Raw genomic sequence first — 16,929 nt, 5'->3', positions numbered from 1 at the left:
CGTCAAGAGTACTCTTTGCCATGACATTTGGAACCGTCAAGAGTGCTTTTTAATGACATTTTAGAACCGTCAAGAATTTTGTTATTTATGACATTTGCAAACCATCAAGAAATATATTGTTAATGACATTTGAAAACCGTCAAGCAACTTTTCATTTTTTTAATTGTAATTTATTTTATATTATTCTTCCTGTATTATGCTCCCATTGGTCCAAAAATTCAACTACATATAAACGACAAATATACATCAAATGGCAACTAAACATCATCCATTCAATATCATTTCCAAAACTTTGCATCATATTCATATATCATTTACAAAACCAATATATATATATATAAACAATTTCAACAGATTTCCAAGAATTGAACTAAACATCATCTATTTAACTAACCTAGCCCAAAAGTATATCATCCCCAATCCATAAACTTTCATAATGGCAACCCCCTACATATATGAACAGTTCACCTATCAACAATTCACCTAAACTCTAATCCTCTACAAAGTCTCAAAAGTATATCAATTAACCTCTACCCTCCATATGAACATTTCAAAAAATCAGCCACAAAAAATAAAGTTAATTTCCTTTTGCAGAGATGACGTCATAAGTCCTAGATCACATGTACGAACCCAAAAACTCTACCTACTCAACCCGCACCTCATCTAACTCGGCTTGTGAGTATGATTTTCGTGTATCAATCTGTAGACATGCAAAATAAATGAATTAGTATTCATGAAAATTATTATACGTACAAAAGAAATAGTTTGATATATAACATACCGAATCCGAGATGACAATGCTTCCCCTATTTACAATTTCTCTCATATACTTCATGACATAGTATCCACACGTAGTGCTCCCGACTTGTAGTGGACACTATAAAAACAATAAATTAGAATAACGGACTAGTCTTAATTGCTAGTTATCTACAAAATACAATTGAATTTAAATATTTATACTTGCCTTTACTGTTCGCCATAAAGTTTGTTTCCTGCTTTTATTAATGTTCTTTTGCGAGTGAAATATTGCTATTGCTCTGTTTTGCCAAGATAAGATTACACATATCTTAGAATATTGTACATGCATTAGAATTAAGAGCACTACATGATATAAGAGATTAAACTTACGTGTCGGTTACATATCTTGTAGTTGCTTTTGATGTCGTCCTTAGCGAGTCAAGGTAAAACACTGTATCCTCATACGCATTTATAGCAAGCAGTGCCCAATGACCCCTAATTATACAAAAATGTAAGTACTATTTTATTGTAAATGCAACCAATACCCTAACTAAACTTACCCGGGATTAAAAGGAGCAAGAACTACTTGGTCGGGTTTGGACACCATCAATCTACTACACAAGTTTCGAATTCGAGATTCTTGTGTGTTTCCAGAAGAGATTAGGGACGGATCTACAAAGACATACTGCATATTTTCTTTCGAACCACTAACAGACGAATACAAGTACCTACAAAATATATAAACTCGTAAAAGAGATACATAAATTTAGATGCAAAGGAATGAAATTGACTTACATCATATAGGCCACCAATGTAAACGTTTTCACTTCGTTCATGTTACAAAGATCAACGATATCCTCTCGAAGTACAGAAGTCTTTCGACTAACGCCAAAAAGGTCAGCAGGTAGTGAAAAAGTGATGCTGGAATCTTTCTCCATTACCTTCTCAGCATATCTGAGAATCGACTTCAACGCTAATGGCAAAGTTGATGTCGATTCACATACAACTTCTGTAGGCATTTTTATTAAGTCCCTCTCCTAATTCAATAACATCCAAATTCAGTAAGACGTACAATATTAGACATTTGAGTTTAATAGTGGATTACATACCTTCAAGACGTCCAACTCTGGTTCATTCATCTTCATCACCTCCTTCCCTTTCTTTTCCTTATGTTTTGGTTTGTCCAACGATTCCACTTCTATTCTCTTACCCTTCTCTTCAATCCCCTCTAACACTATTGGCCTTGAACAACTCCCGTGTGCAGACTACGGTGTAGATAAGTTTGAGCGAATTTGTGCCTCTAATTCACTAACTCGCCTACGGAGCTCTTCATTCTCAACTAGAATGTTTGCCTCATCTTTTGATGTTTTCTTAACTGAATGAAAGTACGTTGTTGGAGTAACGTATCCACCAACCCCACGCACACGACCATTGTGCTCTTTCGTACCCAATGCTTGTGTTAATACATCATTCGAACAGTGTCTATTCACAGATGATGAATCTGTATTCATTGATATCTCATCCTAAAAAAGATAGCAAAATTAATGTAAGTTATAGAAATGATTGCTTATGTAATGGATAATTGAAATGTGTGATTTACATGTAATGACTTACTATTTTATGGACGACTTGCTGAATGTCGTCGTTGTCGTACTGTCCTTGCTTGTTAACTCGAGCTTTCTTCCATAGTTTAGCTCGATCAACATAAACTTCATTTGAACCATCCTTCTTCATTCAAGAACATGGAGTTCAATTGGTAAACATATTTCCTAGATCTTGGATCAATGACGAATGCAGCCTAAATATAATAAAAGTACTTAATCAAGTGTCCATACAACAAGAACATTATCAAATATAATAAGTTAACATTATCAAGAAGAACAAGTTATATATACCTCAACTGTAGTGAATATCTTATCTTTCAGTTCTGCAGGCACACTTTTCCAAGACATATATGTGATAGGGACATGATAATGGGTTGCAGACCCTATGAAAGACTTTAACTTCGCTCCATTCTCACCAATAGGTGCTCCGTCTTCATTGTACCTCACCACCTTCTTGTCTCCCAAACTTCTAATGCGAGTTACATCAAACATAATAGTAGGTCCTCGTCGTCGCTTCAACTCTTTTGGGGTTTCTTCAACTGTTGCATTCAACTCACCGACACCAACTTCTTCATTAAGATTGTCCATATTATATTATGCGAAGCTGTCAATCAAAATGAAGAAAAAATTAGCATGATATACAAATTTTAAACAATAATAAACAATAATAAATCAATCATAAATAAACTTATGGTGTACTTGTTTGAAATTGTGAACACACCATTATAATATTATGTAGGTATCCATGTGCCTTCACAATCTGACCTTACGTACGTTGAGACATTTTCATCCAAATCATTGTTTAAATAGACATCTGGCATATCATTGGGTATTCCTTCACACCGGAGTATTGTATCACCAAGTTCATCGTCATTATATCTATCTTCAAAGTCTCTTTGTGGTGGAGTGAGTACAACTGACCATCTAACATCACTTGGATCCTCAACATAAAACACTTGCTTTGCTTGGCTTGCTAGTATAAATGAGTCTGACTTGTGTCCTACTCTATTTAAATCAACTAAAGTATAACCAAGTTCATCGATCCGAACACCACCACTATTCTGAACCCAATCGCATTTAAACACCGGAACATTAAACGTATTATAATTGAGTTCCCATATCTCTTGTATCACTCCATAGAATGACATATCTCCAATGACGGGATTTTTATTTTTAGAACTAGACACTTGCATTGTTTTTGCAACTAAACTAACTCCACTGTTTTGTACACTTCGATCCTTCTCAGAAGATTTTGTGTGATAGCGACATCCGTTTATTGCATAACCACTATATGTAATAACAAATGGATGAGGGCCATGAGCAATCCATCTTAAGTTATCTGAAACTCCATTATTTCCAACTTCAAGCTCAGTTGATACCTACCACAAGAATTATTATTTCAAGTTCAACACATAACATGTATAACTAAATTACAAAGTTGAACACTGTACCTCTTCTCGTAACCAATGTATAAAAGTTCGATTATGTTCCTCTTGAAGCCATTTCTGATTTTTAGACTTGTTCGGATATTGTAGTTGCAAAGCCTTCATATGTTTTCTTTGTAGTCATCAATCAAACATTGTAATATAGTTAGATTTAATTATTTAAAAGTGAATGAAAGAATGAAGATGTAACGCCCCAAAAATTTAGATAATTTTGGAGTCAGTTATCTTAATTTTGTTTATCTAGATTTAATTTTTGGGCGTTAATTTGAATCCATTTAATGAGAATTATTTGATTCATGTGGGAATTAAAATTAATTAAATATTTCTTGGATGAATATTTAATTAATTAGAGGTTTTAACACGTGGTGTTTGTTGAGTTTTTATTAAATGGTAGGTTAAGAGTATTAAGTAAAGTTGTGGATTTTTAGTATTGTTGAAGTTGAATTTAATTAAATAATTATGGACGTTATTTAATTAAACCGTAGGGTGGAAAGTTTGTTGGAGATTTGGTAATTATATGTATACGTGGAAATATATATATAATTATTATGTTAAAGGAAAAGATAATTATATTTGTTGGAATATAATTATTTAAGGAAAAGATAGTTGTATTTTGGAGAAAGGATATTTATTAAAGGAGAAAAAGTAAAATAATTATATTTTGGGAAAATATAATTATTTGTAAAAGGATAATTAATTACTTTGGAGAAGATAAATAATAATTAATTATTGTGGAAGATAATTAATTATTTTGGAGAAAGATAAATAATAATTAATTATTGTAGAAGATAATTAATTATTTTGGAGGAAGATAAATAATAATTAATTATTGTGGGAAATAATTAATTATTCTGTAGAAAGATAAATCTTCTTGATTATGGAGTGGAGTTGCTATGGTTGGGTTAAGATAATTCATGTTGAAAGTTATATACATATGATTATTATGTTAAAGGAAAAGATATTTATATTTGTTAAAATATAACTATTTAAGGAAAAGGTAATTGTATTTTGGAGAAAAGATATTTGGTAAGGGAGAAAAAGTAAAATAATTATATTTTGGGAAAATATAATTATTTGTAAAAGGATAATTATTTTGGAGAAAGATAAATAATAATTAATTATTGTGGAAGATAATTAATAATTATTTTGGAGAAAGATAAATAATAATTAATTATTGTGGAAGATAATTAATAATTATTTTTGGAGAAAGATAAATAATAATTAATTATTATGGAAGATAATTAATTATTTTTGGAGAAGATAAATAATAATTAATTATTGTGGAAGATAATTAATTATTTTGGAAGAAAGGTAAATAATAATTAATTATTGTGGATGATAATTAATTATTCTGTAGAAAGATAAATATTGTTTATGGAGTGAAGTTGTTATGGTTGAGTTAAGATAATTCATGTTGGAAGTTATAAGTGATTTATTAGAAAAGATTTGATTGATTAAATTAATTGAGGACTTAAGTTAATTTGAGATTTTGGAGGGAAAAGTTAGTTTTGGTGGAATTGTAATTAATTGAGTATATATATATGGATATATATATATTTAATTAATAATTTGGAAAAGTGTAGTTAATTATATTATGGAATATAATTATATTTATTTGGAAAAGAAAATAATTCATGAAGAGAGAGATGATTGATTTTGATTGGACGAAAAAGATATATATTTATAAGAGAGAATAATGGTTTAAATAAATATATATTTATTGTAGATTTTGGTGAGAGAAAAATAATAATAATAAAGAAGTATTATTATTATTACTAATGGTTATAAATGCTTAAGATTAAGGCATTGATTTAGGAAAGATAATGGGAATAAAGATATATGTATATTTTTTTGGTATTATATATATATATATCCTAAAAGGAAAAGGAAAAGGAAAAGGAAATAATAATAATAATAATAATTATTGTTATTATTTGGGTCTATAAATAGCATTAGAATGCTTAAGATGGAAATAAAGGAAAAGGAAAAGGTTCTTTATCTTTTTCTCTAAGATTGTCGCCACCTCAGTTGAAGTTAAGATTGGTCTCTTTGGAAGCTTGAGGATTTAAAGTGATGAATTTTTCATCAAGGATAAGAGGATTTTCCAACCTCCATCTGAGTAACCTTGGTAAGCCAATAAAATTAAATTAATATTTTATTAATTTAATTTTGGATCTATTTGGGTTTTCTGTAAAAGGTTCAATTGGCTAAACTTTTTAAGATCTAAATCTTGGATTTTTCCCAATCAAGGTTGAATTGGTTTCAACCCCAATTTTTAGAAAGTTAATTAATTTGGGAGGATTTTTGGATATTAGCCAATTGCCAATTTCATTAATTAAGATACTAAGTGTTCCTTTTATGATTAGGATCAAGTTAATTGGAGAATTTTACTGTCAACTAGGGAGTACCTTTGTTTGGCTAAAATCTTCAGGTAAGAGATTCTCCTACTAGACCTTCGAACTGAATTCAAGAGACCGCATGTAATTATGATTATGCATTGATGGTAGCCAAAATGTATAATTTGATGATAATGATTATACTGAGATTATGATGATAGTTGATGTTGATGATGATGACTGAGATTATTATGTTGATGATTGATGATGATGACTGATGTTATGTTAATGACCGGTAGTATGTTGTTGATGACTGTTGATGATTGTTAATGCATGATATATTAATCACATGATTAAGGACGTTAAGATTAATACTCATGCCATGTTATGATGTTATGTTATGCTACATGCTATGGATAGGGTGTTCTGTTAACTTTGTCTATTAGAGTCGTACCTGCATGGGTGTCCTTCGGGATCACCACCTATTTAGGACTGTGTGGTCCGACGGGACGCCAGTCTAGCATGTATATAGATATGATTCGAGTGATTCGACGGGGTCCTCGCATCCCGATTGTCTTAGTGTTACCCCCGGGTTCACTACAGACCAGCATGTCCTAGGTGCTCCCCCGGGACACCGAAGACCAGATTTTCGTTCCTACGGGAGCGCATGTTGCACGTGTTCGGGAACGTGCCAGAGATTGGGTACCATTTTCAGGACTCTAATGGGAAGTTAACAGACGCCTAGCGGGACTAGTAGTAGGTCCCTTACTGAGTATATGTTTATACTCACTCTTTCTATGTTTAACATTTCAGGCGAAGGTAAAGGTAGAGGAAAGCTGGCGAGCGACAAAGAAGGATCCGTGACATGTCATATGGGGACTCAGTTTTGCTTCCGCGTTTATGTTTCAGTGTGTTAATATTCCGTTTTTAATGAAAATTTATTCTTCCCTCGTTTCAAAAAGTGTCTCTTGTCATCGTTTCTTTTTAGTAACGACCTCAGCTTAGTATAAAGAGTTGGGTCGTTACAGAAGAAATCAATGAATAAACTTACTCCATATATGGTTGAACATCAATCGTATTTTCCAACACATATCGATGAGCTTGACGTAGAAGTTCTTGTTCAGGTTTGAATGGAACTCCCATTGACAACGGCCTACCAATGTTTGAAGTGTCTAAATGGTCTTGTGACTTGCGAGTCCCAAGCCCAACGGGATCCACTCCAGATAAGAAATCAGAACAAAATTCAATAGCTTCTTCTATTAAATAACTTTCGGCAATACAACCTTCTGGACGATATCTATTCCTCACAGAGTTTTTGATGACTTTCATGAATCTTTCAAAGGGATACATCCATCGAAGATATATAGGGCCACAAAGTTTGACTTCCCTAACTATGTGTACTGTGAGATGAATCATAATTGTGAAGAATGAAGGGGGAAAATACTTTTCAAATAAACACAATGTTACCACAATATCTTCTTCCAACTTGTCTAATTGTTGCGCATCTAACACCTTGTTGCATACAGAATTGAAAAAGATGCACAACCTAGTTATAGCATAACGAACATGTTTCGGTAGCACCGATCTTATCGCAATGGGAAACAACTGTTGTATGAGCACATGACAATCATGAGATTTTAAACTATTAAGTTTTAAATCTGTCATTGACACAAGGTTTCTAATATTGGAAGAGTAACCTTTGGGAACCTTTATTCTTGACAAAGTCTTCAAAACACACGTTTTTCTTCCTTTGTAAGAGTATAACACGCAGGAGGAATGAATATTTTCTTCTCACTACTAATAGGGGCAAGCTCTGGTCGAAGTTTTAGATCAACTAAATCACGTCTAGCATTCAATCCATCCTTACTTTTACCAGGAATATCAAGAAGCGTACCTAAGATATTCATGCAAGCATTTTTTTCGATGTGCATCACATCTAAACAATGTCTAACATGAAGATCTTTCCAATATGGCAACTCAAAAAAGGAAGATAACCTATTCCAACAAATCTTTTCACTTCTGTTCATCGATAGGTTCTTATGGATCTTCTTTCCTTTAGGAAATTCAAGATCTTTCAATTTCAAGTACACATCCTCCCCAGAAAGTGGTTCTGGAATTGTACCAAGTTCTTTTTTACCGTTGAATGACTTTTTTTGACGTCGGTACGGATGATCGCGTGCTAAAAATCTTCGATGTCCTAGGTATGCTATTTTCTTCCCATGTCGTAACCTTATAGAATTTGTATTATCTCCACAAATTGGGCATGACTTATACCCTTTAACACAACATCCACTGAGGTTACCATATGCAGGAAAATCATTGATTGTCCACAACAAAACCGACCTTAAGTTGAATACTTCTTCTCGATAAGCATCATAACATTCAACACCATTTTCCCATAAAAGTTTTAAGTCTTCAATTAGTGGTGCTAAGTATGTGCCTATATCATCCCCTGGTTGTTTTGGCCCTGAAATTAGCATTGATAGCATCATGTATTTTCTTTTCATACACAACCATGGTGGAAGATTATAAATAACCATCACTATTGGCCAACAACTGTATTTAGAACTCATGTCACCATGAGGATTTACTCCATCAGCTGACAATGCTAAACAAAGATTTCTAGGTTCAGAACCAAAGTTTGGCCATTTAAAGTCTACTAACTTCCATGCTGGAGAGTCCGCGGGATGTCGTAACTTACCATCCTCAATTCTTTCACTAGCATGTCAAGTCAGGTTTTCAGCACATTCAATACTTCTAAATAGCCTTTTAAATCGTGGAATGGGTGGGAAGTACCATATCACTTTTGAGGGAATTTGCTTTCTCTCTTCATTTCTATCCTTAACGTTTTTCCACCTCGATTGACCACATTCAGGACATTCTGTTGCATTAGCAAATTCTTTCCTATAGAGACAACAATTATTAGGACATGCATGAATCTTTTCATATTCCATTCCTAATGCACCTAATGTTTTCTTTGCTTCGTACAATGAATTTGGGAGTTCATTGGTAGTTGGCAGAATTTCCCTCAAAGTTTTAAGTAATTCTGAAAAACTAATATCACTCCATCCATATCTAACTTTTAAATTATACAATTTAACTAGAGTAGACAACTTGGTGTACTTTTTACATCCTTCATACAATGGTTTTTCAGCATCAATAAGCAACCTCTCAAATCCATTTGGGTCTTTTGAATACTCCTCGTGAGCAACTTCAATCATTTCTTTTACACTTCCAACATCATTCTCTTCACATGTATGTGTGTCAAACTTTGAACATTCTCCATAGAAAGATGAGTTAGGAAGTGCTTCACCATGCCAAAACCAAATTTTATAACTTTCATCAATACCATTAACATATAAATGATCTCTAACATCCTTTCTACTATGCTTTTCACAATTCCCACATTTCAAACAAGGACAACGAATGTAAGAGGTACTTGTATTCGAAAATCCAAACTTGATGAAATTTTCCACGCCCAACTCATATTCTTAGGATAATCTACTTTTATGCATCCATGATTTATCCATAATTGTAAATCTATTGAAAAATAAAGTAAATTAAATTAGTTCAAAAAGTCTTGTTGAGATATATGAAAGAATACAAGAAATTCATAATATGAAAGAAATTCATATGAAAGAATACAAGAAATACAAGATTTTAACAACTTCTACTAACAAAAAGAATACAAGTTACTATAGGCCATAACCAAATCTATAACATTAAAATCCAACAATCAAAATACAAAGGAATAAGAAACAAACATCAAGAAACTTCATATCCCCTCAATCTCCTTGCCCAAGTCTATGGATGGTTGAATCAACTTAGAAAATTTGATGGCAACACAAAAAGGGAAAAAAAAAGTGACAAAGAAAGTTTGGGATACTATAAGGTTTAAGTTACTTTCAACCTTCTAATTTTTGCTAATATCAACTTGTAACATTGTCATTGGTCCTCATTACCAACTATTTAATGAAGTATGGTACGATATTTTGATGAACACAGGACACACAGCAAAGGGTAAGAAAGTTCCACTTTTCATTTTCCTTAATCATAACTTTCTTCAAAGCATGACTTCTACCGTTGCATAATAAATATGAAAAGGAAGGGATTGGATATGTAATTTCTCTAATGTAATAATTTAGTGCTGAATTTTAGTTGGTCATGATAATAACAATATGGCATTTTTTTTATCAAAAGTTATCATTTTATTTTTAAGTTGGTTCCATTTTAGCCTTTATAATTTCAATCCATTTTTGTCCTTTACATACAATAACTTATTTTTTTCTAATTATTATTGTTTAATTTTGAACCATACTTGTAAGTTATTTTATTATTGTCTAATTTTGAAGAAGGTTAGTGTACCTACAGAAATTAGGCCTATTGTTATGGTAAAAAATGAAAAAGTTGAAGATGACATACTTTGTCAAAAACTATCTGATTTTATTGTAACATCTAATATTGAAATTCATGTTGATGTGGGTGAGTTAGAGAAAAAAGAGACCAAAACAAAAGCATATAGTTTGTTAAAAAAGAATCTTGCAAAAGCATGAGGATAGTTTATGGCCTAGAGATAAAAAGGAAAGAAAGGTCGAAAAGCAAAGGTCTATTGAGAGAATTAGTGAGGTTAAATCTATTTTGTATCTAAAACAAAAATTTTTGATCTTATATACAAAAAAAACTTGTTTCCTAACGGGTGAGCTCATCCCATGTTTTTCTAAAGTTTCTTTTAAGTTCTTATAAGAGGCCAAGACACTCATAAAGATGCTTGATTTTAAGGTTGCTTTTAAGATCAACAATGTCACATGCCATATGTCTTTGAAGGCCAAATCAAAGATAAACAACTCATAAGTCGCCTCAAAATTAAACCATGGCAGCAAAGACACTTTTGGAAGAATCACTGTGATAAAATGACAAAATGACTATGATAAAATGAACTATGAACTCAAAATTAAACCATGGCAGCAAAGTCACTTCAATTTTGAACTCAAACTCCGAAACCAAATAATAAACTATGATAAAATGACTTACGGTTGGGTAGTCGTCGATGAATGAGGTGATGCAGCGGTTGTCGTCAGGCGGTTGTCGTCGGAAGAGACGCGGCGGTTGTCGCAGCCCGATTGACGGGATGAATGGCGCGAGGCGGTGGTCATCGTCGAAGCTGCTGTCGTCGAAGCGTGCCGCCGTCGAAGCTGCGGTCGTCGAAGCTACGGCCGTCGAAGGTACTGTGTCGAAGCGGCAGCCGTCGAAGGCTTTCTCGTGCAGCCGTCTTGTCGAAGCTACTTGTCGTCGAGCGTGCCGCCTTTCGAGATGAGGAAGAAGAAGAGCGCCTCTAGGGGTTTTTTTAGATAAATAAATTTAATAATAATAATAAAATTTAAAAAATTTAAAAAATAATATAAAATAATAATAAAATAATAATATATTTTTAAAAAAATAGGTTTTTTTAAAACATTCTTGACGTTTTTAAAACGTCAAGAAACATCAATAAATTTGAAAATAAAATTTTTTTACGTTTTAAAACGTCAAGAATTTATCGACATTTCTTGACAGTTTTAAAACGTCAAGGATAAATATATACATTTGACGTTTTAAAAAAACGTCAAGAATATCAAACTCATGATAATTCTTGACGTTTTAAAAATGTCAAAAATGTAAAATAAACAACTTGACGGTTCCAAAACGTCAAGGAAACATTGCATATTACTTGACGTTTCAAAACCGTCAAGAATTCTGTAAATTGCCTCCCCTCCGCCTTTTAATCAAAATTCTTGACGGTTTTTTCATTAAACCGCCCCTTTCTTGACGGTTTTTCAAGAAACCGTCAAGAAAAGAAAAAATCAACCGTCAAGAAAGGGTCTTTTTCTAGTAGTGTATTGAGCAATTCTTGCTAAAAAATAAAACATATTCTATTTAGTGAAAACAATAATCCTTTAAGAACCAATTAATTTAGCAAATATAATAACGTACCCATCATTATTATATTTTGCAACGATATTCCAAAGGTTTAAAATAACCTCTACCAAATGGTAGTCAATTACTTCTTCTTTGAACCAAGACAATCTTGACCAAATGCTAACTTTTAAATATCTTATATTTGCATAGCACTTAGTTACCGCTACTTCGATCGAGAATATACTAACAACTTAATAATTCTTGTAAGTGTAACCCTCCATTTTTAGATCTCAAAGATAAGAATCATTATGCTCCCGAATGTTGAAAGACAATATGAAAACCGATCAAAGAGACCCTATCTATATAAGGAGTTCACGATGTTCCAAATCCTATAATACAACCCTCCAAAGGGAATGTCACTCTAAGACAAACCAGCAGGCGCATTATAGGAATCTTGCGGTGCAACCCAATGGAAGAGATCGTGGGATTTGTTGTCATATATCCCTCACCTACTTACTATGAACTACTTTCTCTATTCATCTTGATATTGATCCATACAGACATTCTCCGAAGATAGTCCGCTCCAATGCACCGCTCAAAGCCCTGCATGAACCTTATGGTGTGAACTCTTAGGGACACTAGAGATAAAAGTACCCTACTTTTCTCTAGCTGAAGTGTTCTAAGACGGTTTTAAAGGGTACTAAAAAAATAGGATCATACTTAGGCTAACTGAAACATATCTTAATGTTTAGGTGAAATATCCAACATAACCATTATATCGGATTTTAAACTACAACTTCTAGATGATAAACCAATTTTATAACCTTACATCACCCATGCATGCTCATAAAACTAGGTTAACTAGGCTCAAGAACCGATTACGATCTCCAGGTAGCAGGTATTCCGTAAACCGTCAACTTAAGAACCTCTAACCTTAGTCATCTTATCTGACTTGTAACCAGTTTGACAAGATATCGACTTAATTCTATGAAAAAATTGGTTGATATGTTTAACCTAGGTGTGAGCATGCAACTTATCTTTGTTATAGGTTTTAAAAGTTTGATTTATTTTATAACTCTTATAAAACTATATAGAGTAATCTATAACATACATTTAACATTATATAACCATTATATAAACAAATTAATTAATATAGTTTTTTATGTATTTAACTTTTAATTAAATCATATTTAATTAAATTAAATAAATTAATATTTCACTAAATTAAATAAATTAATATTTAATTAATTAATTAACTTTATTAAATCATATTTAATTAAAATTAACTTAATTAATTAATCATATTAATTAATTTTCATGTTAATTAATCAACATGCATACTATATATTATAACAATTATAATATACATTTAAAGTATGAACATGTTAGCCTACGGTGAGATTTTAAATCTATATGGCACACATTATGCACATATAATTTAATTAAATTAAAGCATACATCACATGCAAAAATAATTAAACACCAAAAAATTGATTGGTTTTGACTCCTAAATTAAGCTAACTACCAAATTATTACATTAATAATCTGATGTAGTACATAAATTCTCCCGAACGCTTTCAACCGGCTAAAAAACCATCAAAACTACACGTAACCGGCCCAAGACCTAACCATTGGGCTTCAACCCAGCCAAACACGCGAGTCAACTACAGGCGCAGGTTAAAGGACGAGTCAGGCTGGGTCAACGGGCAGACACGTGGCGCACTCAGGCGGAGATAAGAATCGGATCAAGTATTGGGTCGGGCAAGCCGGTCGGGCAAGCGGAACTAGGCACACAGGATATGGGCCAAACTGGATCGTGGGCCACATAGCTGCTGTTGGCTGGGCCGAACAGATTTGGGCCGCGATAGGGCCAAGCCTAGGGCGTGCAGCAGAGCGGGTCGGGTCGGCAGCAACAAGTCTAAACCGGAATTGTCTCCATTTACACTTCAACTTTGTTCACTTTTCTCTCTCTCAGTGTAACAATTACCGTCTAATTCTCAACTCTAATGACTCTTAAACAATTAATTAAGCCACAAACCGGCTCAATTACAATAATAAATGTTAAAAAAACTTAATTTAATTGCCAAAACTACTATCCATTTTAGTTCGTTACAAATTTATCAAATATATTAAAATACCCACCATATGCAATTGAGTAAAATCATGCATGCTCTGATACCAAATGATAGAAAGCATACAAACGTAATGGAATAAACAGATCTAATCTTCCTCTACTTGCATTTAAATATTTTAGAGATTAATCATGCTTAAAGAGCCTAATTAAATGAAATTAGGAATAAAGTGAGAAACACGCTTTCGAAGCCTCCCGATGCTCGCAATCTCCTTTGAACGTGAAGTCAGGACCACCACTAGTGTTGACCCGGTATTCTCCAGACTTAGAATTGGGTTATAGGACCCGATTTGGTGAAGGAAAAAGAGAAAGAGAGATGGAATTTTGAGGTGAAGTTTGGTTGAGATTTTTGGGATTTTTGGGAGAGAAAAATAATGAAAATATATTTGTAATTCCTAAAAACATAATTTTCCAAAAAAAAAAAGAAGTCCTCACAAATTTAAAAAGATCCCTTTAAATAGACTAATTACATGTAAAAATGCATGTAATCAGTTTATTAAATCTCAACACCTAATAATCCACTAACAATTAGTGGAACATAGTGGGCTAATGTCTATATCTCATGTAGCCACTTACCCCACTAATTGTTAGTAGGATTATCCAACAAAATGTTGGATTTTTCCACTAACTTAGTGCAAGGGCATTTTGGTCATTTAACCATTAAAGCCAAGTCAAACTTTGACTTTTTCAATTCAAAAGTCAACATTTTCACTTTTTACCATTTTGTCCATCTGGACTAATTTTGACTTCCCGAGCATGAATCCACATTGCTTTTTCTGAAATTCAAATCACATTTGAATATAAAGACGGTCAAAGCTTGACTTTTTACAACTTTGACCATTTTCATCAATTATGAGCTTCCGAATATGAATCTTTATTCATTTTTTTAATATTTAAATACATTTATACATAAAGCTCTTTTCAAAGTTATAATCAACGACTATATCACATATACTTATTAGTTTCTCTCCCGTTACCTAATTCGAATTATTCCAACATGTTGTTCTAAGTTAATTTCGTATGAGCTAGTAGGGGAACCTAATAGACCTGTAGATCATAGGCTCTAACGATATGATATTAACTTCTAAACCCTTTTAGACCGAGCTAATCAACATTCGTTAGCTAATGGGTCATTCCACTAAAGTCTCGTAGTTGCACTCCCCTCACTATAGATATATTTCTATCCATCTGATATAACCATGATCAGTAAGTTAATCCTTCACATGTTGTTCGTAACCTCGGCTGGTTTGAAGTACCGTAAATTATATTCTATTCAATAAAGTGGTTATTGAAGACTTATTAGTGAAAATATAATACTATAATCTTGAATCCAATAAACTTAGATCCTGAGGTTATCTAGTGTAGACTTGAACTTTATATAGAAACATAAACGTGGATCAAGTTCAAGTATATAGCCCAAAGGATCTATAATGTATGAACAAGGTTGGGTGCCTTATTCTAGGAATACTATGAATGCGGCCTACTTTGTAATTACTACAAACAATATGATCCTGAATCGCTCATGAAGAGACGCGAAAGTAGGGACATCCTATGTAAAAAGTTTACATAAGACTGGAAGCAAGAAATAGTCACTTTTGAGATAACTGACTTTGACGTTAATGGTTAATGACGACCAGAGATGTCCTTGGACTAAGTTAGTGAGAAAATTCAACATTTTTTTTGAATAATCCCACTAACACTTAGTAGGATAAGTGGCTACATGAGATGTAGATACCTAGCCCACTAAATTTCACTAATGGTTATTGGATTATTAGGTGTTGAGTTTTAACAAACTAATTACATGCATTTTTGCATGTAATTAGTCTATTTAAAGGGATCTTTTCAAAAAAATTTAGGACTTTTTATGGAAAATTTATATTTTTAGGAATTACAAATATATTTTCAATATTTTTCTCTCTAAAAAATTCCAAAAATCTCGACCAAACTTCACCTCAAAATTCCATCTCTCTTTTTCCTTCACCAAATCGAGTCCCACAACCCAGTTCTAAGTCCAGGAAATAGTGGGTCAACACTAGTGGTGGTTTCGACTTCACGTTCGAAGGAGATTGTGAGCATCAGAAGGCTTCAAAGGTATGTTTCTCACTTTATCCCTAATTTCATTTAATTAGGGCTCTTTAAGCATGATTAATCTCTAGAATATTTAGATGCAGTTAGAGTAAGATTAGATCCATTTATTCCATTGCATTTGTATACTTTCCATCAATTCAAATATTTTATTTTCTCATAAATTAATTTTGACTCATATCCAAAATTAAATTTATATAATAAAGTTTAATTAAAGTATAAACTTTATATTATAATGTATCACCATACATTATATTAATTTTCAAACACTACTAGAAAAATGACATACCATAATTGTTCACTACAACCCAAATTGAAAGGAGAGAAGAAAAAACTGTCATAAATGCCAAATTTTGCGTTTTTGGCGGGAAAAGATGGAATTTTTTGGGTTTGAAGAATTTATGACAGTTTTTAAGTATCATGAATCTATGACAATTTTTAAATGTCATTAAATATAAATAATAAAATTACATGTATTTATTTTAAATTACATAAAAAGAAAGAAAGAGAGAGAGAGGGAATTAGAGTTTAAAACATAGCAGAGCCCCCTCTTGTTCTCTCGTCAACTTCCCCTTCACCATCTTCTTCCTCTTCTTCTTCCTCCGTTAGGGCATAACAACATTTCAGATTTCGTGCTCCTTCCTCTTCTCCCTCTGAACCTCTCTCCCTTGCCCATTCAAGCTCTCCCTAGCCGG

At 32.7% G+C, this 16,929-nt stretch overlaps 1 protein-coding gene across 2 annotated transcripts; it reads right to left on the bottom strand.

Moving 5' to 3' along the window:
* Positions 1-302: 302 nt before the first annotated feature.
* LOC127144055 (uncharacterized) lies at positions 303-7,783 on the bottom strand. 2 transcript variants are annotated; one of them, XM_051079602.1, is made up of 9 exons: positions 7,175-7,462; positions 2,353-2,466; positions 1,848-2,261; positions 1,534-1,775; positions 1,299-1,466; positions 1,129-1,233; positions 965-1,037; positions 782-877; positions 303-700 (listed from the first exon to the last, which is right to left on the bottom strand). In XM_051079602.1, exons 3-9 carry the CDS (start codon positions 1,881-1,883, stop codon positions 644-646), a joined length of 777 nt encoding a protein of 258 aa, XP_050935559.1. In that variant the 5' UTR covers positions 1,884-2,261; positions 2,353-2,466; positions 7,175-7,462; the 3' UTR covers positions 303-643. The 2 variants fall into 2 exon arrangements, with proteins under 2 accessions (XP_050935559.1, XP_050935558.1); XM_051079601.1 differs by lacking the exons at positions 303-700; positions 782-877; positions 965-1,037; ... (3 more) ...; positions 1,848-2,261; positions 2,353-2,466 and adding exons at positions 2,640-2,946; positions 3,064-3,721; positions 3,794-3,899 and having other exon boundaries at positions 7,175-7,783.
* Between the last annotated feature and the right edge of the window lie 9,146 nt (positions 7,784-16,929).

This window comes from Cucumis melo, chromosome 11 (assembly GCF_025177605.1).
Source record: "Cucumis melo cultivar AY chromosome 11, USDA_Cmelo_AY_1.0, whole genome shotgun sequence".
Taxonomy (NCBI): Eukaryota; Viridiplantae; Streptophyta; class Magnoliopsida; order Cucurbitales; family Cucurbitaceae; genus Cucumis; species Cucumis melo.
This window is presented reverse-complemented; position numbering and strand designations above follow the sequence as displayed.

Excerpts from the sequence above, each read along its gene's own strand:
- LOC127144055 (XM_051079601.1), bottom strand. The coding sequence starts at position 7,539 with ATGATTCATCTCACAGTACACATAGTTAGGGAAGTCAAACTTTGTGGC. Across the intron at positions 3,900-7,174 it reads GATGTTCAACCATATATGGA|AAAACATATGAAGGCTTTGC; the intron begins GTAAGTTTATTC and ends ATGACTACAAAG. Across the intron at positions 3,722-3,793 it reads TACATTGGTTACGAGAAGAG|GTATCAACTGAGCTTGAAGT; the intron begins GTACAGTGTTCA and ends TTCTTGTGGTAG.